The following is a 27817-nucleotide window of genomic DNA, read 5'->3' on the forward strand; positions in this document are numbered from 1 at the left end:
CCCTTCATGGGCCAGTCAGTGTGAGTTAATAACACCACGCTTGAGTGAAGGGTTTGTGCGTGTGGACAGGACCCAAGTGAGAGGCAACGCTCAGGTTATAACTCGAGTTTACTTTGCAGTGAAGACAAGCCCAGAATGAACATCCCTTTCCCGCCAGGGCTTGATTCTTATTTACACGGAGGCCATTTTACACCGCTATGGACATCCGAAGCTGCCTGAAAATGGGTATAAATTACACTTTGTGGTCACTTCATGAGGGGTTTAAAGGGGCCTGGGCATAACTGAAAATCTGGTCCACTGTATTTACGTTTTCTTTAAAACTTCTTTGTGTTACCAGACCGGTGCAAAGCAGTCCTAGTCTAAACGAGAGTCGGGCCCCTAAAACAGAGCCAGTCATACATCTTTACAATCTGAGAATCGTCAAATCCTAGCAATGGCGGGCTGGAAGGGACCTCGAGAGGTCATCTAGTCCAGTCCCCTGCACCTGGGAGTGATGGGCTACTCCTGGGGAACACTGCAGTAGTCTGTAGCAACACCATTGTAAACTGCAACATTATGGGCCATTACTGGGGAATACTAAGCGTACTTTATAGTAATAATCCAGCGGCACCTCTGTCATCAGCTGCAGCATAATGCACCGTTACTGGGAAATACCGCAGCAGTCTAGAGTAACAAGCCAATGGTAACACCCCGGCTTGCTGCAGCCGGATGGGCTATGACCGGGGAATCTGGTTGCCAGTGGGAGCTGCCGCAGCCCAGACACTGAGAGAATTCTCCCTCCGCCCCCTCAGAATTCAGCGGCACTCACCAAATGGTGCATCAAACCCTTTGCGCCCTGCGAGGTGATCACGCGTAAGTCCGGCTTGCGGCTGTTGGCGGCGAGCTGCGTGCCGTGGGAGGGTGGCGGCGGTGACTTTGCTGGGATGATCTTGCCCATGGTGTTGCCGTTTGAGACCGGGAGGAGACCCGGCGAGGCTCTGGCACTGACATACCCGTTTCCTGCAAGGAGGGGGAAGCAAAGACATTTCGGAAACAGTCGGAGGGGGAGATGTAGGGCTCGGTTCTCCATTGCCCTGCACCTAGGACCCCATTCTCCATGGCCTGGCACATCTTGCAGTCATTTACACCCCTGTAGAATGAGCGTTCAAAGGCTGCAAAGCCAAAAAGTAGGGGCTTGGCTCTGACTTAGACGAAGTCCCCTTTACACCATGCAGGCAGAGCAATGAGAGCTTAAAGTAATTTCTGCCCATTTTGAGGCCCCTTGCACTGCTAGAGTGGCACGAAGGGGCCTTCGTGTAAAAGAGAATCAGGCCCAGTGATCCTTCCTTGCTCTCACCCTTTGTCAGTTGGGTCTCTTCGAACTGGGAGCTCTTTGGGGCAGGGGCAGTCTGACAAAAATGCCCAGCGCCCAGCTTAGTTCTCAGCTGGTCCCACCACCACAGTCTCTGAGCACCTCACAAGCCATAATGAATTTTTGTTGTCATAGATTCCAAGGCCAGAAGGCATCGTTGTGATCATCTAGGCCAGGATCCCCAAACTTTTCACAGTCGCACCCCCCCCTTATCCCTGTCCGTGCGTCCCCCCAGGAGCCGGGAGTAGGGCCATGGCTGGGTGGGAGGGGGGCACGGATGGGGTAAGGGGGCCAAAGATGGGGCCGCAGCTGGGGGCGAGTCTGGGTCCAGGGCCAGGAATGGAGCCGTGGCCAGGGGCCAAGGCTGGGGGTGGGTCTGGGAATGGACCAGTGCCGAGGCTGGGGGTGGGGCCAGAGTAGGGCAGGGTGGCGCTCCCTCCCCTCCCCCCATGACGGCTGGCCCAAGCCCCGCCGCACCCCACCCCAAATGTTCTTCCTTGCCCTCCTCCATGGGGGCATGCCCCACAGTTTGGAGACCTCTGATCTAGTCTGACCTGCTGTGTAACACAGGCCAGAGAACTTCCATACAATAATTCCATCTTTTTGAAAAAGAGCCAATCCTGATTTAAAATTGCCAGGGATGGAGAATCCACTGTGAGCCTGGGTCAAGCTATTCCAATGGTTAATTACCCAAAATTGTGCACTTTATTTCCAGTCTGAATTTGTCTGGCTTCAGCTTCCAACCTTTGGATCATATTGGACCTTTCTCTGCTAGATTTAAGAGCCTGTTACCAAATATGTCTTTCTTATGTAACAATGCTGCCCTGGCTGAGGCTCGCACTCAGAGCCTTCAGCATCTGAGACGGATATGCTGGCAACTGTGCGAAGAAGGAACCGGTGAAACTGATTTAGTTTTAAATCTGTGGCAGTGCTGAGATCTAAGGCCAGCTCTCCTGAATTCCAGTCTAGTGCCAGCCCATCCTGGTCATACAACCCTGCTATAAGGCAGAGGAGAATTGTTATCCCCTTTTTAGAGATGGGGAACTGAGGCACCAAGATTTGCCGAATGTTGCACAAATGTCTGGGACTTGACCCCACCTTTCCAGAGCCTCAGTCTAGAACCGTAACCACCAGATCACCCTTCCTCCCACTTACTGGGGCCTCCAGACATTACTGCAATACAAGTAATAAATAAGGGCCTGATTCTCATTTACGATGGGCCTCTTTGAGCCATTTTGGCAGCATAAAGGGACCTCAAAGACGGCATAAATCACAGTCACACTGACTTTAAAGTGTAACTGAGAATCAGGGCCCCTTCTCCCAACATCCCCATGAAGCGCAGAGGTCTGCCCTCCTCTGCCCCCTCCCACCCTCCACCCCAGTTTAGAATTTTACATGCAAAGCACACACACAAAAATGAAAAAAAGATTTGATGAATGTCAGGAAAAGAATAAATTGGATGAGATTATTGTTCTGATGAGATTATTATTATTATTATTTTTTGAATAGGCCCCTAAGATAGAGAGACATTTAGCAATCACCAAGATTCAGCCCTCATATTCATCACACATGAGACTGGGGAAAATAGCTCACTGATTGCATTATTAATCAGATTCACCATCGCGCTCCGTCTGCATTTCAGGGGGCAGCTTGGTGGCAGTGGTGTTTCAGACATGACGTGCGCCCAGCTGGGGCGAAAACCTGCTCAACCTGGCTACTGTCAGTCGTCCCAGAGGTCTGACCCGCCTCGTGATTGCTCTGGTGCAGGGGTCTTCAAGTGAGTTGTACTGTAATTTATACCCACGGATTACCCTGCCAGATCTCTGACTCCAAATGGTAATGCCCTGACATTGGAGGGAGGTGGGTGTGGACGTTTACATTGGCCTGGGGCACAAATGCAGTGCTCTGCACAGCTACAAATCTGGAACTGCACAGAAGTCAATGAAGCTACCACACCCCTGTACGTGTCTGACTTCGCCGAAGCCAATGGAAATGCTCCCACTGACTACAGCTGGGCTTTGGCTCAGGCTCCGCAGAAGAGGGGAATCAGGCCCAACGAGAATGTGACGATGTGTTGTCAGATTACTGGGCCCGATCCTCAGCTACAGCTAAGGAGCGTTTGACACAACTGAGCAGGAGGGAGATGGCAAAGCTGTCGTAGAGCCCTCTTTGCTCTCATCCGCTTCTAGGACTGCTCTGTGCTAGCTTGGAACCCCCCACGTAAGTTAGAGAAGCCTCAAGGCTGCTCTAATTTGCATTGGCTGCCAACGGCCTCCAGAATTTGGCCCGTAGCAGAAGATCACTGGAACATAAAGGAACTCTGGCTGTGCCCCTTTCCTTGGCAATGCCCCTATGCTGGCCCTGGGAAGGGGGTACAGTCAGAGCTGGTACAGTGGCTGCATACCAGTCAAGAATATAGAGGAGGGAACTTCTGGGGGGAGTCGAATCTGCTCTGTATTGAAGGAACATAGGAATTGCCAGACCCGTGGTCTATCTGGCCTAGTATGCTGCCTCTAACCAGTACCAACTGCTGTCGCCAGTACCCGCTGCTTCCAAGAAAGCACCAAGAACCCTGGTAGCAATGGGATAGCTTGCCCTTGAGGAAGCTTTCCTCCTGACCCCAAATAGTTAGAGGCCGGCTTATGCCCTGTAAAGGGGCTCGGAGAGGTGTGTGCACCCCTGCATCAAATGCAACTCCTGAGCATGTTGGTAAATCAGTACATTAGCCTGGTCCATGGGTGCACTGTGTTCTGCATAGACCATATCTCGTTTGCAAGGCCACCGGCTTTTATATTAATTGATGACGGAGGTGCATAAAATTTCCTGTGCGACCTTCACTGCTTTCAGCAAATTTCTTTTCACAGCCACTCGCTATAGGGTTTTAGGCAAGACCATGTGCAAGCAGAGTGGGGCAAGGCCAAATAATGTTCAAAACACTTATGTTTTCCAGCCATAAGGCTTCCTTAACATAAGACGCACAAATGGCTCCCATGGCAACCATTTTGCCTTACCGTCTGGGCAGATGTGGGGGTGTATATTGCAATGGGCTGGCTGATGTGTATGTGCAACACTTCCCTCTGCTGGATGGAATCAGAACTTCTCACCATGTGTCATAAGCCCTATACTGCTAGCAGGGATTCTCCTTGAATTCAAGCAGCATGGGCTTGCACTGTAGGAGCAGGAGGATCTGAATTCTAACCCTGAATAGCAATAATTATGCAATCCCCTGTATCCACAGAGCTGTGTCTTTCAGGGGGTTGGGAGGGGCAGTGCAGGGACAGGAGGGAGATGTGGGTTGCCGGTTGAAGTTCGGCTGAAGAAAAACCTCACCCATCTGAACTCCTCTGCATCCCACCCCCACGGCCAGCAGCATGGCTGGCCAGATGTCTGCTACTGTTTGCTGGCTATCTGCCAGCATCTAGCCCAGAACCCTTATGTGGTGTGTTAAAGCCACACAGGAAACATGCTGCTCTCAGAACCCAACGTGACACATGTCAGCTGTTCTGCTCTGTCCCCTCCGCTGACCGCAGGGGGGCAGAGGAAAACAAGTCAGCAGAAAAGCAGGATCTCAGAGCCTTCTGCTCAGGCCCAGTTCCCCTCAAAAGCCCTGGCTGGATTCCCAGTGACATCCATCGCTGCCAGATCAGACACTCCATTGGCCACAAACGTCCGGCACTTCGACCCAGAGACTGTCCTGTGTTTCTGATCCCCCATCTAAGGGAAAAGGGAGGGATATGGAGGGAGGGAGCTAAAAGACAGCAGTGCTGGTTTCAGATGGCCTGCAGTGTATTAGCTGCTCTCCCGAAGACCCTTGTCCTCTAGCCCTGCATTGTTCCGCAAAGCAGGACTCAGTGTAAGCAAGGGAGGGCTGAAAACACGGGGCCTGATTCTCAGTTACTCTATTCCTGCACTTGGGCGGGGGGACACCTTAAGATGTGTCTGCACCTGTATCCTGAGATTGTTTGCAGCCAGCCCAGCCCCCCAGGTAAGTTAGAGCAGCCTCATGACTGCTACGCTCTGCTCCCTATGGATCCTGACGAGCACAGAATAGCCACGGCACAGTGCGCTCTGGCTGTGCCCCCGATCTGCCCCGTGTGAATCCTGGGGATCGGAGAACAGCCGCAGTGGAACGCACTCTGGCCAGGCCCCCTAATCCCCTCTCTCTGCCTGGGGCTGGATGCTGGGTATGGAGCCAATACGCCAGCTCCATACTGGCTGGGAATCCCCAATGTGATCGAGGCCTGTGGTCAAAGGGAGGAATGCGCCCGAGGTCACAGGTGATCACACAGTGCTCACTGGGTGCCTGCCAGGCTCAGCTCCCTAGCTGAGGGGAGCGAGAACAGAAGAGAGGCATTAGTGAAGGGGACAAGGCTGGAGGAGGGGAGCGACTGCCTCAGGTGGAACCCGAAGTTGAAGGCTGGCCCCAAGATTTTGGAAGCTCCATAGAGCCTCATCCACCTAGTGAATACAAGGGGCGTGCCCCCCTTCCCCACTTCTCTGCCCCAAAATGCTGCCATCTGAAGTTTGTCTGGGGCTTGGTGGGGACAGGGGCTAGATGGGATCTTGGGAATGAGGCCTGGGTTGAAAACAACAGGCGCTGAGAGAATCGCAGGGCTCCCTGCGGCCCTGCTTCCATTTCCTGGAGTGGCTGGAGGAATGAGAGGAATGCTTCAGTGACGTCAATTCTGACATTCATGGGACCTGCCAAGCTAGAAGCTGGAACAGCCGCTCACAACAGCTGACGTGGGGGCCGGGAGGAGGTGGGGGAGTTTCAGGGGGGGATTTGACAGAAAGTGACAGAGCGTGTCTCTGCCGGGAGGTACAGGCCAGTCCTTAGTGTCTCTTTCCCAGCAGCCCTGACTTTGCAGATGAGCTCGAGCAACAAAATTCAGAGCCAGATTTCGAATGCTCTGAAGACCCGGGGACAGACTCTGGTCCCTGCTCCCCACTCTGGCAATATACTGGAGGCCTAAAGGCACCACAGCGGGACAAGGGAGGGGCTGTCTGACATAAGCTGCCTTATGGTGAACTGCCCCCACAGCCAACCCTGCATACGGGGCATGCTGGGCCCTGGGCCCTAGTGCATGGTGCGATAGGGATTCTGGACTACATGGCAACCTGGGATGGGCAGCACAGAATCGGCACCATGGATGTGGGGTTCGAGTTTGGCCCTGTTCTAAAGGGTCCATGTGGCTGTAGGATCCAGAGCCCAGGGTTTTCAGTCATAAGCCAGCATCCTGAATCCCACTTGGGAGCGTAATTCCAATCTCTTTTACATCAAAGCATCCAGGGCCGAACTCACCCTTGATTGAATCCCCTCTATGCTGCACCAAAGATGCGTGTGACCCATTCTCATTAAACCCAGCCACTTCGTTTGGATTTAGGGCTCTTTTTGCTTAATTTTGCTCATTATTATTGGAAGTAACAGCACGGGAGCACCTGGAAATCCAACAGAGATCAGGGTTGCGCTGCGTGAGGGGCTGTACATGCACCTGATATAAAACCGTCCCTGCCCTGGAGAGTTTACCATTGAAACAGACAGAACGTGGGACAAGTGGAGTATTATTAGCCCCATTTTACAGATGAGGAACTGACTCAGAGGACCCAGTTCTCATTGACACAAAGCCCCTTTATCCCACTCTGGCAGTGATGTTGTACCAACATTTAAGGTGCCTTTATGATGTTGGAGTGGTATATAGGGGCTTTAGGATAAGTGAGAAGCCGGCCCTAAATGTCTTGCCCAAGGTCATAGACAGAGTCCGTGATACAGCTAGGAATTGAACGTAGTTCTCCTAAGTCTCGGCCAATTGCTTTGGCCACACGGCTACTGTTCTCCTCCACCAGACTAAGCAAAGTTTGACTCAGATTTAAATTCTATTGGGCTTATGTCTCCCCTGAGACATAACTATAAAAAGGGGCAGAGATGGGAGAGAAAAAATTATCCCCTACAGCAGAGTCAGGAACCAAACCCAGATCTCCTGCGTCCCAGACTAGCAGTTTAACCACAGGCCCATCCCGTCACACAAAATTTACTGACCTGAAAATCCACATCTAAAAGACTTGGTAGTGTTTGAAATTGCACTTCAGCCCTGACTTTAGCTGTCTGAGGGGATCTTTACTACCAGCAATAATACCTAGCTCTTTCCATCAATAGAGCTCAAGACACTTTACAAAGGAGGGCAGTATCAATATCCCCATTTTACAGGTGGGGAAACTGAGGCACAGAGCCGGGCACTGACATGCCTACAGTCACCCAGCCCGTCAGTGGCAGGGCTGGCAACACAACCCAGATTTTCTGAGTCCCAGTCCAGTGCTCTAGGTCAGTGTGCATCCAAAACGGAGGAGGGCTGCATTCTTACTCACCAACTGGGCTTGGGCAAGCTCCGTTGGTGTTGTTCAACTCTCCCCCGAGCATCGCCCCTGGAAAGCAACAAGAGACATGGGGACAAAGTTAGTTCAGAACTCAGTGCACTGAGCAGTGGTTGACTATTTGCATGTGAGGCAAGGGGGGAAATCAACAGTGTTACATTCCCATCGAGAAAATCCAGGGTAAAATGTACAGCACTTCCAGGCGTGGAAACAATATCTACACAGATACATTCCCTTTGGGGATGAGGCATACACCACAGACGCTCATTCCAAAATATTAGGCTTGGAAAACAGCGTGGCTTTGCTGTTCCGAGCCTTCTTGAGAACACACGCTCTGCAGAAGGGAATCCACCCCCGGCTCCAGGACTGGAAAGAGGATCTATCACGTAACATTTGCACCGAATGGAAACCATTCCCAAGGCGGCTGGAGAGGCGTGATGAGAAGCCTGCCATGGTGGTGTCATGTGAAGATAAACGGTTGGGAAGAGCTGCTTTTCACTTAGGGCTTAGAAAGCTCTTCCCAAGGAAGGTTTGCTATTCCCAGGGAATCAAGCCCTTTATCCCCTTTGAGTTTGCAACCAGACTTTGAGTTTTGTGAAGTTATTTGCTATTTTGAATTGTTCAACCACATCTCAAGACTGTTATTTCTTCCAGAAATCTGCACTTCCTCTCCCTCACTATAAACACCCAGACAGCTGGGAAAGGAACCCAGGAGTCCAGATTTCCATGCCACTGCTCTAACCACTAGCCCTCACACCCCCTCCCAAAATCAGGAGCTAGAACCCAGGCACCCTAATTCTCAGTCCTCTGCTCTAATCACTAGACCACGCTTCCTTCACGGAGCGGGAAAGAGAACCCAGGAGTCCTGATTCCCAGTCCCCTGGTCTAACCACTACACTGGAATCCCCACTCAGAGCTAAGAATAGAACTCAGGAGCCCACATCCTCAGATGAGTATCTGCACTAGGATTTTCTGAACCAGTAATTCCCAGTGGTAGATAATTAGGGCCAGACTTTAATTTACCTTAAGGTCCCTTTACACAGCGCTGGCAATGTAAAGGGGCTTTCCAGGGGATGTACATTACAGTTACACTCACTTAAACGCCCTTCTACACAGCGTGGTGCGAAGCAGCCTTCGTGTAACTGACCTCAGATTCCTGATGTTCTAGGACAGACACACACACAGTACACAGGATTCTGCATCCCCGTTTCAGAGATGCCTTGGAGCCGCGGGCGCCAGCCTTTACCTCACACAAGGCGACCACACGCTCTGCTGCATTACTGCTGCTTTTGATTTAGAAACGACAGTGCGGCTCGCTGTTCTCCTCTGACATGCGTCGGAAAACGCACTTCACACCATGCAAATACAGGATTTCTGCGACGCACAGAAGGAAAGGCTGATGGCAGCGGCCTCAGGGGGACCTCTGAACGGATGGGGGAGGAACGCTCTCCTCTCGAAACAAGTGGTTCAACACAAATCGATTTTTCCATGCCCCATTTTTCGGAATTGTCAACCAACTGAAAACTCTGTTCTTTGCCCAGCTCTAGGGGTGATACAGGAATTGCGTCTGCCATTTGCATCGCATGGGATCTTTGCTGGGCATCCAGGACCTTTTCAAGTATTATTATTATTTATTGCTTGTACGGCAGGAGTGCTTATGAGCCCGAGTCACGGACCAGACCCTACCGTGCAAGGTGCTGTAGACAGCAGATAGAAGGGGTGAGAGGAATGAAGACACTGGTGCCCCCTCTTGGCTATTCTAGCATTAGGCCAAACACTCACCTGCGCTGGCTGGCCTCTGCGGCAAACCCGGTGACACGGTGTTTCTCTGCAGCGCCGGCTGCTGTGGTGAGAGGAGTCTTGGATCCGTCAACGAAGAGGTCACCAGCGACTGGGTCACCAAGGAGCCCCCGGGGTTGCTGAACTGTAACGTGTTTTGATTGGTCACCGGAACCGTCACTGGCATGGCGAAGTTCGGAGCGGGCACTGCAGACTGAACAGAGAGGCAGATGAAAGCGGGGACTGGAGCCGAGGGAGTCACCCAAAGGCACTTCGCCAAGGAGCAGGCTTCTGTTTGGTTCACGGCGCGACAACGGGCCACATCCTCGGCCTGGAATGCAGCGACATTGATGTACACCAGCTAAGGATCTGGTCCAAACATGCACCCAGTTCATTATTGCCCTGCAATTTGTGCGGTCATTTATACTAGTGCAAAGTGGGTGAAAGCTAGCACCATTCTCATTTGCTAGCATTCTGCAGCCACTTTACATTGGTGAAAATGGTGGAGGGCAGTGGGGAATCTGGCCCCAGGCACAAAGGGGCATGGATCTCCTCCAGGAAGACGGAGAAAGAAGGGCAAACGGATGTCCACCTGGGCACATCGAAGCTAAAAAGCATTGTAACCTGCTGCTTTGGGGGAAGAGGGGTGTTGACTAAACGCCTGCATATATTTACCTCCAGAGCTCAGCAAAGTGGTTTTAAAACAGCTCACAGAGAGGTGGAAATGTCTCAAAGCGGCTCCCTTGGAATGCCAGAGCGGGGAATAACGCAGTGCTCTTAGCATGAGAAGCTCTGAACCCACAGGAGACAAGGGCCAGCAGCTTCCCTTCAACCTCCGAGGGAGATAAACGGAGCCCCGTGGAGTTTTAACAGACCAGGTCCTCCGCTGGCGTGAGCGGCCAGGGCTCTTTCGAAGTCAGCGGAGCTACGCTGACTTACACAGCTGCGGATCCAGCTGAGTCTATCTCAGTGAAAAGATCCTGTCGATTCTGCACAGAAGTGTAAGATCCCAGGGCCCTACTCACAGCTACTATCTGTATTCCTGTAGCACCCAGATGCTCTGATCAGGATTGTGCGAGGCTCTGTACGGATACACAGACCCAGCCCTGAAGAGCTTCCTCGGACAACATTGCTATTCCCTCCATAGTAGTATGAAGTTTGATAGCACCTGTGCTCGTTCTCGGGGGAGCACGGTCTTAGGGTTACAGTACTAACCTATCCTCAGACTCTGGGGCATTCCCACCTTTGCCACAGACCCTATGAAAGACCTTAGGCAAGTCACTGAATCTCTCAATTCCCCACCCCTTCAATGGGGATAATAATACTTCCTTTGTCTAATCAGATCGTAAACTCTTCAAGGCAATGACCATCTTTTACGAGATGTATGTACAATGGGGTCCTGTCTTGTCTCACTGTGCATGCTGCAGAAAGGGCCCCGATTATTATGTATGCTCTGTACGGTGCTAGCGCCTAGGAGTCCTGGACCCGGATCCCACGGCACTAGGCGCTGTACAAACACAGAACAAAAAAGACAGTCCCTGCTCCACACAGCTGACCCCAACTGGAGCCTCTAGGTGGATACTGTAATAGAAAGAGTGACAGATCGGAGCATTTACAAGGTGCAGCTTTGCTCAAGAGAAACAAGCTGTAGATGGCTCCTATCGATTCCAGTCAGTGGAAAGACCTGGGGCTCTGACCTTCAAAGCAGTGGAACGCCTCTAATTCATGATCCTTGGCCCCTGGCTCAAGGGACAGATTCACCTCGCTCGGTTCCTGTTAAAGCCAGACTTTGCCCAGATTATCCAATCACTCTATCTTATGGCCCTGCTTTGCTCTTCATTAGCGAGAGCAGGCACCTGCTTGGAGGCTCTCTCAGGGCTTTGCTAAAACCCTCTTTTAATTCCATTGGCCTTGTGAAGCCAGGAAGCTTCCCAGCTTTTTGGTGTCACCGAGAAGTCATTACAAAAGCGCTGCTGGGCAAATGCAGCTTTGTATTGCAGGAGAGGAAGAACGAGCGTGAGAGAGAATGGCAAAGTCGCGCCTCTGTCCTCCCAGGGGCTCCTGGCTTGGAAAGCCACCCCCCTACCAATCATCCCCCACCTCCTTCAGAGATCTCCAGGGCATCTAGCTGTTTCAGGCAGCAAGCAGGTGCTAAGGACCACTCTCTGCTCGGGGCTTCTGCTCCCATAGATCACTTGACTTGAGCTTTAAGACTGCAAGCTCTGCAGGGCAAGGGACCTTACGAGCCAGATTCTCCTTGACGCTAAGGCCCCTTCACACGGCTGTGGCGTAGCTTTATGGCCACTTTTTTAAGGACTCCCCCTCACGCCCCCCACCCCCCACCACACAGCCAATGTGGCATAGAGGACACTCAAGGCTGGTCTATGCTACAAAGTTACATCGGCTTGACCACATTGCTCCAGGCTGTGAAAAATTCACAGCCGGAATGAAGCGGACCTAAGCCACAGTGTAGACACGGCTAGGGCCACGTCTACACTTACAAGCTTACAGCGGCACGGCTGTACTGTGTAGCTCTCCCGTGGACATAAAGAAACCAACTCAACGAGCAGCAGCAGCTATGTTTGCGGGAGGGCGTCCTGCCAACGTAGTGCTGTGCCAAGAGAGCTCACGCTGGCAAAACTTATGTCGCTCAGGGCGGGTGTTTCTTTTCACACCCCTGAGAGACAAAAGCTTTGCCGATCTCAGTGCTAATTGAGACATGGCCTAAGTTGGTGAAAGAATTCTTCTGTCAGCCTCGTTCCTGCCTCTTAGACCACGTCTCCATTACAAAAACTATGTCGACCTAACTTTCGTCGGCATGTAGCCACAGTTATTAAATCGCTTGTGTGCGCGCACGCTTGGCTCCTGGCCTCGGCGGCGCACATCCTCACCAGAAGCGCTTGTGTCGATTGCATTGCCGGTGTGCAGCATTGTGGGATGGCTGCTGAAAGCCAGTAATAGTCTGCAAAAGCAACGGTGTGTCTGCACTGACACTGCGTCGTCCTAATTACATCAACCGTGACTCGACGCCGCTTGGGGAGCTGGTGTTACTAAATCGGCATAGAGAGGCGCTTACGTGGGCAGGAGCGCAATTTACATGAAGGCACTTCCACAGCTAGGTTGACAGAGGGCAGCTCACATCAATCTAACCCTGTCGCATACGCCAGGCCTCAGAGAGATGGATACAGTACAGCAACAGAAGAAATCCTTCTCTCGTTCTGTAGGAAGTGTCTACACTACATCGATGCAGCTACTGTGGCATTACTAGTGTAGACACACCCCGACTGTCAGTGAGAATCAGGCCCTTAAATGTTTGGCTGTGCACTTCTGCAATGCAATATTGCGTAATAAATAACAAGAAAAAGAAAAAGAAAAAGAAAAAGAAACAGAAACAGAAACAGAAAAAGAAAAGAAAAGAAAAGAAAAGAAAAAAGAAAGACAGAAAGACAGAAAGACTAACGAAGGGCATAATTCTACCCCAGATGCACGTGTGACACCTGCTGACGTGAGAGTTACATGAATGGACTGGAGGACAGGATTCAGCACTTAGCTCTTAACTATCACATTGCACTTTTGAACCACTAACCGACCAATCTTCCCCATGATCCTGCCCAGGTGGGGAGAGAGTTGTGCGCACGCAAATGACCACTCAACCAGCAGCTCTCATTCCCCCAGAGGCCAGCAGCTGATTGCAGAACTCTGGGAGCTGCAGTGTTATGGCAGGCAAAGGTTTGGAATGAACACAACAATCCAAAATCCGGGGGTGAGGGGGGGAAGGTTCATTAATCAGCCAAACGCCAATGACTTTTCTTTTTCTTGGAAGTCAGTTTCAAATGCACTCAGAATGCAGAACCCTGTTAAGGCCAGTTTCTCTGTACGAGGGAGTCCTGAGCTTCCCCGGCAGATGAGTTGTGTTAGTTCTCATTATCACACAAAAAGCTGGTTAAAAAGAAAAGCACCTGCTCCAACAATCCACAATTCAATCCTGTTGCAAGAGAGGTGAAGTCAAGGAGGCAGATGCTCTGCTTTTGCTACTAATCAACCTGCTTCTGGGATGCTGCACACTGCAAGGTTTTGGGGACAGGGACTTTCCTTCTTTTATACATGTTCACAGTGCCTAGCATAATGGGGCCTGGTCCCAGACTGCAGCCTGTAGTCACTACTATAATGCAAATAATAAAAAATGCATCGGTTGATCGCACCCCGTTTCCCCATTCGCCTGCCCTTGGGTAACTATCTGCCCCAGGGCAAAGCGAGCGCTGAATGCTACACACTCATCTGGCAGCGTCTTATACCCACTTTGCACTGGTGTAAACGATAGGACAAGGCGCAGGGCAGCTGAGAATCAGACCCACAGATTTGAGGGCCAGAAGTGACAATTGTGATGGTCTTACTCTGACCTCCTGCGTAGCGCAAGACGTAGAATTTTACCCTGCGATTCTTGTACCAACGAAGACAGTGGCAAAGCCCCAGATGAACTGCATGAGGCAGAATCAAGCCCAAGGAGCTAAACTTTCCTTAAAATCCTATTCCAGGGGCTCGATTCTCATTTACACTAAGGGCGTGTCCACAATGGAAAGTTAATGCAGATTCATGTAGGGTGTGACTTTAAAGTTCAACAGCTGTAACTGAATAACTCCATGTGTAGATGTTCTGAATCAGGAATAAGAGGGCTGTATCCTGTGGTTAGTTTAACCCATTTTCCGAGGGAGTTAAGCTAAACAGAAAGAAGGCACTCTTATTCCAGAACACAACTGTCAACACATGGAGTTATTTAGGAACAACTCCTTCAGTAGATAAGCCCTAAAACCAGTTTTACCCCACTTTGGTGGTGTAAAGCGCATGAGACAGTTACACTCACTTGAAGGTCCCTTTATGCTGCCAGAGGGGTGGCATGGGGAAAATGAGCATCCGGCCCACAATCTCTTACTGGCAGAGTCTGCCCAAAAAAACACCTCTGGCTTTGCATGAGTGAAGTCTCAAAAAAAGAAAAAATTCACTCCCGTGGCCTTGTAAGGAGCAGCAGGAAGGAGTTGGGGTATTTTTTTTATCCTGCATCCAGCACTTGGAAAACTGCCTTCCTTTCTACTCCTGGCAATGTTAGTTAATTACGGCTGCCTCCGTTGACAGGCTAATCCCCCTGAAGACGGCTTGCCTGCCTCAATAGTCTTTGCTCCCTTGAACTAACCACTAATTTGCAATGCCCCTCTTCCCTCCCTAGACACAAATCCCTTTCATCGCTGTCCTGATGCCACTCCAGGGCCGTCGTCTCAGACTAAAACCACCCTGAATTTCTGCCACATCCACTAGCTGCGCCGGGAGCTTTATGGATTCGCATGAATTGAAAGAAGAGTGGCTCCAAACTGGATCTGATCCCAAAGCGGGTGCAACTGTCATAACCTGACCCTCCCTTTCCCCACCGTTACTCATATTAATACAGAGGTTCTGAACTCAAGCAAAACTCCCACTGAAGTTCAGAGGAGTTTGCTGGAGTAAAAAAAAAACCCTCAGGATTTGACTCAGTATTAATAGCAATGGGACCGATTTTTAAGGTTCTTGGTCTTAACATTTCCAATGTGGGGGCTCAAAGTTAGACAGCAAAGCCCAATGTATTTAGGTGTCTAACTCCCTTCGAAACCAATGGGAATCAGGCACCTAAATATATCTGAGGATTTGGGCCCTCGGGCTGGAGTCTCACTTATGCTAAGGGCGTCTCTGCTGCACTGATCAGTAAGCAGTGCAACCCCGCTCGCGCAGCTGCAGTTACAGTGTCTTATTCTCGTACGGGTAGGGGAATAAGTTATGCTGGCAAAAGGCACTTTTCTAACTGCAGCCACACTAGGGGCTGGACTGGTATAATGATTTCAGTGAACGGTGATCCCTCTCCCCCAAGCAAAAAGAGTTATACCTGTAAAACTTTTAAGTGCAGACCAGGCCCGAGAATTCTTCATGCCACTCTGACCGCGTAAAGGTGGGTAAATTATACCCATTTTAAGGCCAGAATGGTGCAACTGAGACTCAGGCCTTGAATAGGAGGGAACAACCGTAATGTGTTGTGTTCTAGCCATGCCCCCGATCTGCCCCCTGGGCCAGAAGAGGAGATTAGGATGGGCACAGGGATGTTCCGCCAGCTCCATACCAGCTGGAGGGAGGCATTTCCACCCACTTTAACACCTCTTTATGCTGGCAGAGTGACCTAAAGGGGCCTCGGCATCACCAAGGCCTGTTTCTAACCATTAGACCATGCTGCCTCCCAGACATTCCCTAGCCCTGGGTTTGCTACACCCGATGGGAGCAAACGAACAAGGCAGAGCAAGGCTCCATAAGCAAAGCCATGCACAGTGGTCACCCTTGCCGCTCTGCATTCTACGTTGCTAGGGGTCCAGGGCAGGATGTGCAGGCCACCAGCTACTCACTGCGAGCCTGTAACTCTGCATCATTTTATCAAACTCCTCATCAATCTTTTTATATTTCTCCTCCGTCTGCGGGGTCAGCGCAAACACCTCGTCCCCTTCTGGGCTCTCGCATTCCCTGTGCTTCTTGTTCAGCGCCTGTTACGTTGAGAGGGCGGGGGAGGTGGCGGGGATGGGGGTAGGATTGGAAAGAAATCGAACAAAAGAAAAAAAGAAAAACATAATGAAGGATTTCTGGCCAGAGGGGCGCAGTACTTACACCGTATCGTTTGAAGAGGATATCCAGATCCTCGCTGGCTTTGCGGTATTTATCCTCCATCAGGGGGCTCTGGTCAATGGAGTCGTCTCCGTCGGGTTCTGGACTGTCGCAACCGTTAAAACCTTTCTTTCTTAATGTCTGAAAACATAACCAGGACAGGTTGAGATCTGGAGCAGGGAAGGTATGTTGGAGAAGGGAGAGCCAGCAGGGTGTTGGATGCAGGTGCGTGATGGATGGAGGTGGCAGGGGCTTGTTTAAAACATTGTCACTACCTTCCCAGTAGAGCTGGTTTGGAAACGTGTGTGTGTGTGTGTGTGTGTGTGCGCGCGCGCGCAATGTGGCTGAAATATGGGGAAAATTTACTCGAAATTTGGTGGGGGGGATCAATATTTCAAAAAACAAACGAGTAAAAACATCCACAAAATGTAAAGGGGTCAAAAATTAATCCCAAATTTAAAATATTTGAAAAAGACAAATAATTTCAAAACCACTGGAAAAACAATCTTCAAAATGTTAAAAACCAGGTTGGGGTGGGGGGAATCGTTAAAATTTTTATTTAAAAAAAAAAATCACCAAAAATGCAACCAGCTCTGCTTCCCAGTTACAAGAAAAGGCCTACAAGGCCGGATCCTCATTTACACCGGGACGCCTCCACATTGCTTTAGTGGGATGGAGCTGTGGTTACGACGCTGTGCCTTTTATAATAATTGTAGCTCTTCCGGCTTCATCCTTACAAGCTCAAAGCTCAGCTTTTCCACAGACTCGTTATGTGATCATGGGCAAATCCCAGAAGCCTGGGTTCTTATCTTTAAAGTGAGGGTATATGTAACTGATTGCCATTTTAAGGGCCCTTTACGCTGCCAGAGTGGTGTAAATGAGAATTGGGCCTGTAGTATTTAATAGACAACGGGTCTTTGGAACCCCCCTATAGAATTTAATAGAGTTTTATAAACTAATAAAAACGTACATTAACCCACGGAACTCACAGCCACAAGAGACCACTGAGATTAGCAGGATTCAGAAAGATTAAATTATGGGCCTTACTCTCATTTGTAATAAGGATCTAGCCCATAGGATCTGATTAGGATTGTGCCTCTATTTTAGAGGAGAATATGACCCTATGACAGCGCAAGTGGGTGGAACGCCATTGACTTCAAAGGATCCATTTACATTAGGAATGTATTTGGCCCTGTGCCAGCTCAGACACAAAACCTATTCTCCCATCATTATAATGATGGGGGGGGCCAGAGGAAGAGGGGGGGAACCCTAATGATATTTACTCTCCTATTAAAATATTTCCTCTCCTATTAAAAGACAAAAATATTACTTGCCCCAAGCAAAACGGGTGGGTGGAATTCTGCAAGATGGTTTTAAACAGATGTAAGGGGTTTGGGGCAATGTTCAATGGAACCTGCCAAGACCAACACAGCAGAACTGTATTAGAGATGTAGGTTGTGTCTGCACCAATAAATGATGTATCCTTTGTATGGCAATGACCTTCTTTAACTTAAAAAATAAACAAGCTCACATTTTTCATTGGCCAGCTGCCAAATTCACCTTTTGGCATAAGCTGGGTTACAACTCGGTTGAAATCAGGGGGTCAGATTCTGATTTCACTTACAGTGTTATAAATCTGAAGCAACACAACTGCAGGGGAGTGGAGTCACTCTGGATTCACACCATGAGATCAGAATCTGTCCCGGTATATTTAGCAGCTCTCTCTTTGTCATTGTCTTACCTGTTATTTACCAAATGCCCCCAAATTGCTAGGCACCTCACAAAACAAGGAAAGACCTGATTCTGTGCCAACCTGGCCTTTGGGGCATTCAAAATCTGGACCCAAATGACCCAGTTAGAGCCGATCTCAAAGAAGAACGTTGCACCCAGAGGAAATGCAGATATGAGCTAACCTGACCGAACTCTGATCTTTGCAGTGTTTGAAATCTGGAGCTGAACTTTGTGGCTTAGCCACCTTGGGCTGATTCTCATTTACACTAAGGGTCTTTTTATATTACTCTGCTAGTCTAATGGGGCCTGAAAATGGGACGTATTTCCATGCAAGAGCAATTGCAGGCCTGGGTTACACTTAACAGTGTTACCAATAAAACGATTTCAGTTAAGAGGGTGATTTATTTTACTCAGATAGACACAAGTAAAGGCCCTAGTGTGAACAGTTCTACTGCTGTAAAGGTGACTTAGACCTGGTCTACATTTCAAATTTAGGTCGACATAGCTACACTGCTCAGGGCACCCAATCACCATAGCTGTGCCAATCTAGTTCCCAGTGTAGAGGCCTCTAGGTCAGCGGAAGAGAGGTTCTATCAACCTGGCTACTGTCACCCAGGGAGATGGTGTTCCTGTACTGATGGGAAAACCCCTTCTGTGGGTGTAGGCTGTGTCTACACTACGGAGCTGTAGCTATGCCATTATAGTCCCTATCATGTAGACAAAGCCACACCTACGGTGATGTAGCTTGGCCGGTATAATCTCCATAGTGTCGGCACACCTACAGCTATACCAGTATAAACACCTTTGTGGCAATATAATGGCAGCCACTGTATCACTTTAACTACACCAGCATAGTTAAAGCAGTGCGGTTTTGTTTACACTAGCAATGGCTGTCAGGGGTGTGAAGAGGCGCGATCCTTGACTGACAGAACTGAGACAGCAGAAACCCACACGGTAGACTCAGCCAACAGTCTACACTTAAAATGAGACTGACCTAGCTACGTCGTCAAATTTTGCACCCTGCGCAATATAATTAGGTTGACCTAACCCCCCTGTGCAGACATGGAAAAATTCTTCCCTCGACCTAGCTACCGCCCCTCGGAGAGGTGGAGTAACTGCATTGATGGGGAAACCCCTTCCATCGATGTAGGAAGCATCCACACTACGAAGCTACAGCTGCAGTGCCATAGGTATGCCTCTGTGGGGTAGAGATACCCTCGGTTATACCAGCAAAGAGGTGCTTTTACGAGCAGAGCTTGTTTCATGTGTGGGGTTAACAAGCTATACCAGTAGAATGTAACTTTGCAGAGAGAAGCTGCTTCCCCACTAGGATCGCTTTGCTGGTGCAGTATGCTGGTAAACACTCCTAGTATAAACATGACCTAAAACTATCTAGGGTGGACAAGCCCTTAGCCGGGGAGAGAATGCAAGCCAAGGAGTCTGTAGCAGAGCCAGGAACTGAATCTGGAGTTTGATGACAGCTCCTTAACTGCAAGACCATCTTTGTACTCTTAAGGAAGTCCCATTAATTGGAAACACAGGCATTCCATGTGTAGGCTCTGCATGCAGACAGTAAGAATCCTTCGGAGAGTTCGTACAAAAAGTTCCTGTCTCGTGTTCAGTAGCCAATTTACAGATTGCATTACACACGCACATTTAATCATTTTATTTTCAAAATACCAGAAGCAATTAGGCATTATTATGGAACCAGCACTTGCCAGTTTTGGGTTTTTGTTTTTTTTTTAAAGTCAAAGCAACATAATTTCCTGGAAGTCTTGATCTCTTTTCATGCCAAACTTGAAAGAGAAAAAAAAATGCCTTGACAATTCGCCTCTCGTCTTCCCAAACACAGATAAACATATCTGCTGCTACTAGGCCAAATTTTATCTCAAAGAGATTCCTTACCTACACTGTGAGCACTGGGAAATGTGGGTTTATAATGGAATTGACGCAGCGACGGTGGATGTATCTCTCACTTAAGATTCTAAGGTCCTTGGGGCAGGGACTGGCTTTTTGTTACGTGTTTGTACAGCACCCTAACATTGGGGTTCTGGTCCATTTCTGGAGCTCATAGGTGCTACTGCAAGAAATAATATTTTTAAGTGCTTTGAGATCTACTGATGAAAAGGTGTTATATAAGAGCTAGGTATTCTATTATTATTTAATAATATGATGTAACGTTTTCTCTTATTGTATGCTGCTGGTCAAAATAATGGGAAAACCAATTTTATGACACATTTTGAAGCTGCTTCTGTTTTGTAGTGTTTGAAATGAACCCGCTCTTTCACCAAAATTTTTTAAAAAGCAGTATTTGTTACCAATGTTTTAACTGAAATCATTTTCAAAACTGTTTGGGTTTTCAAGTAAGCACACCATTCTGCTAACAATTTTGATTATAAAAGGAGATGGAAAATTTAGCAAAAAAACACAGAAATTTTCAGTAATACATTTTTCGTGGCAAGATAAGTTGCCAAAAAGTGTGCATGCATGCACGCACACACACACACACAAACCTTTTTTTGTGCATAAAAATTTCAATCATCTCTAATCCCTTGGCTGAATGAAAGTGAACTCAGTTTCCTTGCTAACTTACTTCAAATCATAGGGGGCATGCTGGTTTGTTATTATAGGGTGATCCATGAGCCGGGAATGCATCGACTAGTTAATTATTGCACAAGTGTGCACCATGGCTTGTCACTGTGCGTTGTTGCCTGTTCCATTCTGCTTTTATACCCTGCTCTTCACCGTAGTATCTAGCTTGTTACAGATTGCATATGAATGGAGGGATGCACCCACTAGCTGACTATTGCCTGGTTGCCATCAGTTTTATAATAATTAATTATTACGTTATTATTATTTTGAACATTAAAGGGCTGTAAAGTACTTTCTTCCCTCTTTCCCACAATGTACACACATACAACCCATGCACACACTAATATACGCCGTCATTTTCAAAATGTAACACATTTTGCAGCGCTCATATGATCTTGTATTGCCCGAGCTACAACATCTCAGCATCACCTTTGCAAGACAGGAGAAGGCTCCTTGGGCTTGGCCCAACAACAATATTAAAAACAGGGACAGGGCCTCGAGTCTGAGGCGTGGAAGCGGAACTGAAGAAAGGAGGGAGCTAGTCTGATGTGACGTCTAGCGGCTCTGGAGTGCAATCTGACCTCCAGGCTGCTACCAAACACAGGCCTTTCAGTATGTAACAGGCCTCTTTGCACATTCAATAAAGATCTCTTTCCTACAACTCTAACTGTCTGCTGCATCAGTTATTGCTCGTGAAACAGGGCCTGTCATAAGCTTCAGATCTTAATGCCTTGGCATTAGGGTTGCCAGCTTTGGCTGGATGACTTCCTGGAGGTTTCATCACATGACATTGTCTTTAATTAAAGATTAATCTTTAACTCCTGGAGACTCTAGGACAATCCTGGATGGTTGGCAACCCTACTCAGCACTGCTGAGCATATCAAAGCCCAAACCTCCCAAATCCAAATACCCCAGTACTGCTGCGACAGGATCCGAACAGTGACTGGGCTCCTAATTTCACAGCTTAAAGTTACATCTGTGTAACTCAGTTCAGAATCTCAACTTAACTCTGCTGAGTTCCATCGTGGTGAAGGCCAAAAGTATAACTGGGTTCAAAAAAATAATTAGATCAGTTCATGGAGGACAGGCCCAACAATGACCAGTAGCCAAGATGGTCAGGGGACGCAACCCCGTGCTCTGGGTGTCCCTAAACCTCTGACTGCCAGATGCTGGGACTTGATGACAGGGGATGGATCACTCAATAATTTCCCTTGTTCCATTCCCTCTGAAACATCTGGCACTGGGCACTGCTGTAAGACACAACACTGGGCTAGATGGACCTTTGGTCTGCCCTCCTATGTTGTTAGAGCAACCAGGTGTGATGTGGACCTCGTTTGTACACTGTATCTAAAAGACAAATATCTCCAATCGCATGCGCTTGTGCTGGATGCTTCTCCCAAGAGAACAGCGCCTCCTACTGAGCTGCTCACCCTGCTTCCTGTAGCACCAGCCTCCGCGCTGGGGCATTTGCGTCAGCACTGACTCAGAGAGGAAAGCACGGTCCGCTGCCCCTCCCACACCGCTCCCTGCAGCACAGCACCCCCTAGCACAGGGGTTCAGGAGTGATTCAGAAGGAATAGCCGGGCCTGCTCGAGTCACTCACACCAATGAAAGTTGAACAACTTCATGCCGTTTTACGGGTTGCGAATGAGGCAATGCGGTCTCCAACGCCACACTCCGGATTCTCTGAGACAGAGATGGCTGGAAATGCTGCTCCACAAAGAAAGCCCATTCAAGGCATCTGCTTACTCAATTTAGCAACTTCAAATGCAATCTGGCACCTAACAATGCAGAGTATCTACTGCATCTATACTGCAGCACAACTGTATATATGTGGGCGGATATGCCTGGAACAGTTAAACATACAAGGTACAGGCAACAGGGAGTCTGATGTCTAGACCTGAGTTCTAAACCTCGCTCTGCAGCATCACTCTCCTTTTCTCTTTCCTGTCACATCCTGTGTCTGTCTTGTCTATTTACAATGTAAGATCTTTGGGGCAGGGACTGTCTCTAAAGGCTTGTCTACACACAGATTTCCACTGGTTTAGCTTGAGGCGCGGTGTTAAATTGGCACAAAAGGCTGCTCTTCTTCCGGATTACACCAGGTTTATTTGGGTTTAGTTTAGGGTTAAAGTTAAGTCAAAAAAGATCAGATGAAACAAACTGCTCTTGAAGCAAAATAAGCGCCTCCACAAAGGGTTTACACCAGTTTAATTAAATCAGTTTAAGAGCTTGTCTACACTTGAAAATTATTTCAGATTTAAGAAAGGGTGTGAATTTAAAGTGCATAAACTGTTCCAGAATAACTCCACATATGAACACCCTTATTCCAGAATAAGAGTGTATTCCAGACTACCTATTGCAAAAGAGCTATTTCGCAATAGCTATTCCGGTTAATTTCTGCATGTAGACAAACTCCATGCAGACAACCCCTCACAATGTGTGTGTACAGCACCATCCATATGGCCATTCTTATGTTCTTAAGCCCCAGTCCTGCAATAAAATCTGGCCGTTCCCTACATCCATGCAGACTACTAGGGCCCTCAAAGGTACAGCGGTCTTCCCACTTGGGAGGTTGCTGCGGGATTGGCAGCCAGGCCTCTGGTACCTCCCCAGCAGAATCCATCCCAGGTTTCACATCCAGCTCAGTACAGGCTGAGCCTGGACTTTGGGCGTATAGCCAGGGTGGATGCCCATGCAGCCCAGATGGGATCAATGAAGCTCAGGGATCAATGCCCTGCACTCGCAGTGCTTTGGTTTAAGGAGCACCCAGCAACCAAGGACACTCGGGAACACTCAGGGATTCCGGGTGAGAGCCTCAGACGCTGCAAGTCACCAAAGCGCTGATGGCCAGTTTACACCCACTGAGGATCTGGTCCCAGATATCAGCATTCAGCTCGGAGCCAGGGCAAGAGCTAAAGGCTTGGTTTCTCAGGGGTTTATCTGAAGGCCTTTGTCTGGGTCGGGGTGAAGGGTCTGCCAGGGGGTGGGTGTGTGTGTCAGAGACTCCCACTGGGAAGTGGTGCAAAAGGGCAGGTTTAAAGGTCACGATGAAAGAACCCAGTGGTTTCCTGCCTGGAGAGAGAAGCAAGCCAGCTGGTAAGGCCACCAGCACAGGAAAGGCTAAAAATAAATGCAGCTCCAACAACAACAATCGCGCTTCTCAGCAGCTGTGCTTGGCATGCCGGTTCGCTTGGCGACCCAATCACAAATGGAAGTGACTTCCCAGAGCAGATGGGACGTGGCAGCAATTTGGAAGGAGCCTGGTACCGGCAGAACCCTAGCTACACCAACACAGCTGTGTGGGTGGCCTGACGGAGAGAGATGGCTTGGACGGGTTCACAACCACGGCCAAGGATTGGCCAAGACCTCCGGTTCCCACCCCCCTCACACACACACATCTTGAAAAAGAACCAAGGGATCAAGTTTTAACAAAGTAAAAGACTTTCACATTATTTTTCTTTAGAACTGGTAAAAAAAAATCTAAATAGTTTTTGGTTTGGTTTTTGGTAGAAAAAACTCATCCTTGTTTGAGAATCGGAATTTTTCCCGAAATTTTCGATTTTCCCAGCAATGACAAATTTAGTTGTTTTCTCTGGTTTTTGTTCTAACCTTTCTCCTCGCTCCTCTCCCTTTTCAGTGGTGAAATGGAAAAAGCAAACAACAAAAATGGGAGCTGGGAGTAGAAAAGGGGGGGGGACCCCACTCCAAACCAAAATTTTTCACAAAGCATTTCAAATAACAATAATCCCTATCTCTTATCTAGGGCTGGTCATCAGGAGGTCTCAGGGTGCTTGACAAAGGAGAGCAGTAGCATTATCCCCATTTTACAGATAGGGAAACTGAGGCACAGAGCCATGCATTGACTGGTCCAGGCCAGTGGCTGAGCCGAACGGGGTTTTCACGATCAGCAGCAACTACAGGTCTCTCACAGCATGTATCTCCCTGTCCCATTGCTCTGAAATCTCGAGCAAGAAAATGCTTGGGGGGGGGGGGGGGAGGGAGCGGTGGGCAGGTGGTTTCCTTTGGCAATGAGGTTACATTAATTGCCTCCCGCGTGAGTGGGTGAAACGGAAGATCAAAGAAGGCTCTACGTAACTTTCAAAGAGGTGAATTCAACCCTGGCTGGCATTTCCCATAATGAATACCTGGGCTGAACCTTTTCAACTACCCCAGCTCTGCCCCAACCCGCATATATATTTGCCGTCTGGATATAGAACAAAGCCGCAGATGGAAGTGCAAAGGGAGAACAATGTTCAGACGAAATCTCCTTTAAGTCTGCCCTCAAAGACGTTCTGTGTGAGTGCTTAAAAGTCTCTCCAGCAAAAGGTACATAGGGTCCCATCCAAAGCCCACTGAAGTCAATGGATATCCTCCCACACTGACTTCAAAGCACTTTGGATCAGGGCCTGAGTGTCTGGCATACCTAACATGATACGGTACTGTAAATTTAGGCTAGGGTTGAAATGACAGATCTAGGGTTCCCGTAAGATAATTAAAAGCAGGGTTTGTCTTGCGCTGGGCCAGGTATTACCTACCAACCAGGGCTGGCTGAAAATGTCCATCAAAACGGTGATTCAGAGGCAAAAACCGGGGTTTCGACTAAATGCCATTTTTCGTTAAAAGCATCTTTAGCTCTTCAGCAGGTCTTGGTTTTTCACAAGGTTCAGCCAGAGGAGGAAAAACAGGCCCTTCCTGTTCGAATAGCTGTCTGGTTAATTTGATGGACACACCACACGTGGCAGGTACAGAGTTTAGCATGGCTCAGATTCACTGTAAAAACAGCAAATACCTTTGGCCAAGTGGGGAACATTCCACCCTCACAAGTGGGCTGTCTCTAGGGACCGGGTGTTGGCTGGCACTGAGAACAGGTGATTTTACAGAAAGTACCGTACTCCATTAATTATAAAATACCTGCAGTCAAGGGAGCTGCACCAGTTTACACCAGCTGAGGATCTAGCCCGAGGTTCCCCACGGAACTAGTTCCCACTCCCCACCGCTGACCAGCACTGCATTTACCAGCAGCCAACCCGCCGCTAACCACGGCTACTTAGTCGGGCTGGTCCAAATGTTTTGAATTGTGACGTTTCAAGGACATTTTTTCATCAAAATGTCAACAAAGAAAATGGAGTTGGGGGAAATTCAGCTCCATTTCTGGGAAAAAAAACAACAACAACCATCCCTCCTGCCCCTTTTTAGAGCAGCTCTTGATATTATTTTTTTGTATTCCAGTAGCACCCGCAACCAAGATTTGGACCCCCGTTGCCCTGAGCTCTGTGTTAAGACAGCATGAGAGCCCTGCAGTGCTTACAGGAGGGGAGGGGAAACTGAGGCACAGGGAGTAAGTCGTTTGCCCAAGGTCACACAGCAGGTCAGGGGCAGAGCTGGGATTAGAACCCAAGTCTCCTGACTCCCAGCACAGTCCAGTGCTGTATCCATTGGATCACACCACCTCCCATTTCTCTCTACTGGTTGATTACAAACACGTAAGCCTCCTAAATGATTACATGATCATACACTGCTCTCCTAGCCCTCCTCTGCTGGCTCTCATCTTAGACTGAGCATTCTGGGGCAGGGAATCCATCTGCAGTGGGGAAGCACAGCGCACTTCTGTGGAAAACAACAACGCCATGTGTCACGTAGGTTGCAGATTCTTTAGCACTTGCTAATCTCCATCACGGCCCTTTCTGGCCTTTGGGCAGCTTGTTCGGAGGAGGAGGAAGGGGGAGACCACTATTTGTTCAAGAGCAAGGCTGGTTCTTTCCAGGCTCAGATGACACACTGCTCTGATGGATTGAAAGTGCCACCAGCTGGAGCAGAGACAGCAACAACGGTGGGCCGCATGCTCGGAGCAAGGCTTTGGCCTCTGGATCTCAGAGCTCTGAACTGCATTCAAAGGACAAAAGGCCGAATCCAGGTCCCATTCAATCAACAGCTGGAGCAGTCAGAGGAGCAAAGGTGGGTCGCAAATGGATTTAAGACAAAATTTTTCACTTTTTAGTTCCATCGAAAAATTGGAACATTTTCAAACAGGAGAAAAAACCATTCCGTTCATTCAAAATTTTTAGTCGAAAAGAATTCCCAGTTTTCAACCAGCCTTAGTTCCACTGATAAGAACATAAGAACGGCCATACTGGGTCAGACCAAATGTTCATCTAGCCCAGTGTCCCGTCTTCTGACAATGACCAATGCCAAGTGCCTCAGGGGGAATGAACAGAACAGGTGATCCTCAAGTGATCCATTCCCTGTCGCCCATTCCTGGCAAAACCAAGGCTAGGGACACCCTCGCTACCCATCCTGGCTGAGGAGCCATCACTGCTATGTCCATTGGTTTGTCCCTTCAGTGTGGCCTACCACAGATGCCCTTCCCTTTCGCAGATGGCAGCTCTCTTATTTTATACCCAGGAAGAGATTCCCAACCTGCTTTGCTTTTAAAACAACAGCTCTCTAACTCAAGAGCCAGAGGGAAATTCAGGGCATCTGAGAGCAAAGGATGCTCACTCAGGATGGGGGTCAACTTCCTTTAAAGGCTGTAATTGAAACAACCCCAACGCTGGAAAAGTTTGGATCTTGATCAGAACTTACCATCTTCACCCTTGTATGCCGGATTTGCCATCCCCTGCAAATTGCATTATCATTTAAAACCGGCGTAAAGAGCCGCCATGGGCAGCACAAGCATGGCCAGAAGGGAGAAAAATCAGGCCCCAGATAGGGCTTCTGTACGCGGGAAGGGAAGGGAAGAATGCTGTGTGACTTTAAATGGATTCAGAGCGTCCAGTCCCCTGTCAGCCGTGCTCCCGTCCAAGTCGCTTACCAGAAACTGGCACGTCAGGCAGGCTGTGAGGAAATGAGAAGCGACAGCAAGGAGCAAAGCCGGCGTGATCTCAACTTTAACCATCACGTGGCTGCCAGCGTGCCTGTCTAGGAGACTCATCTGTCCCTCGCTCGATTAAGGAAACCTCCCTTTGCACTCAGAGAGATTTTCCTCAGACTTAAAAGCTTGGAACAGCCAGAACTTTGCCAGGGCCAGAAAGAGCCACGGGGGCCATGCAGCTAAAATCCTCTGCTGACAGGCGCTGCCATTTTCACTAACGCTTGCAACATTTCTCTGCAGGGCATTTCATCCAAGAGACGGGTCCTAATGGCAGCTGGAGTTCAAGCAGCCCTCTTAAACTGGGCCAGATCTAGCCCTCTCCAAACTGTGTGACTCATGCCTCACTCTCTCCCGCTCTCTCTCTGATTATCCACTAGAACCGTGCAGTATTACTTACATTCAAACATCATGATGCAGGCCCCCGCAAACTCTTGAGATTGGCTTTAAAATCA

At 49.0% G+C, this 27817-nt stretch overlaps 1 protein-coding gene across 7 annotated transcripts in view; it reads right to left on the minus strand.

The window, feature by feature from the left end:
• MEF2D (myocyte enhancer factor 2D) overlaps positions 1-27817 on the minus strand; it is a 169537-nt gene that overhangs the window by 16381 nt on the left and 125339 nt on the right. For all 7 annotated transcript variants that reach the window (XM_074938697.1, XM_074938696.1, XM_074938695.1 and 4 more), the window contains 4 exons: positions 16172-16309; positions 9503-9713; positions 7715-7771; positions 809-999 (listed from right to left, as the gene is read on the minus strand). In XM_074938697.1, coding sequence (XP_074794798.1) covers positions 809-999; positions 7715-7771; positions 9503-9713; positions 16172-16309 — 597 coding nt within the window. The remainder of the gene's footprint in view (positions 1-808; positions 1000-7714; positions 7772-9502; positions 9714-16171; positions 16310-27817) is intronic.

This window comes from Natator depressus, chromosome 24 (assembly GCF_965152275.1).
Source record: "Natator depressus isolate rNatDep1 chromosome 24, rNatDep2.hap1, whole genome shotgun sequence".
In the NCBI taxonomy this organism is placed as follows: domain Eukaryota; kingdom Metazoa; phylum Chordata; order Testudines; family Cheloniidae; genus Natator; species Natator depressus.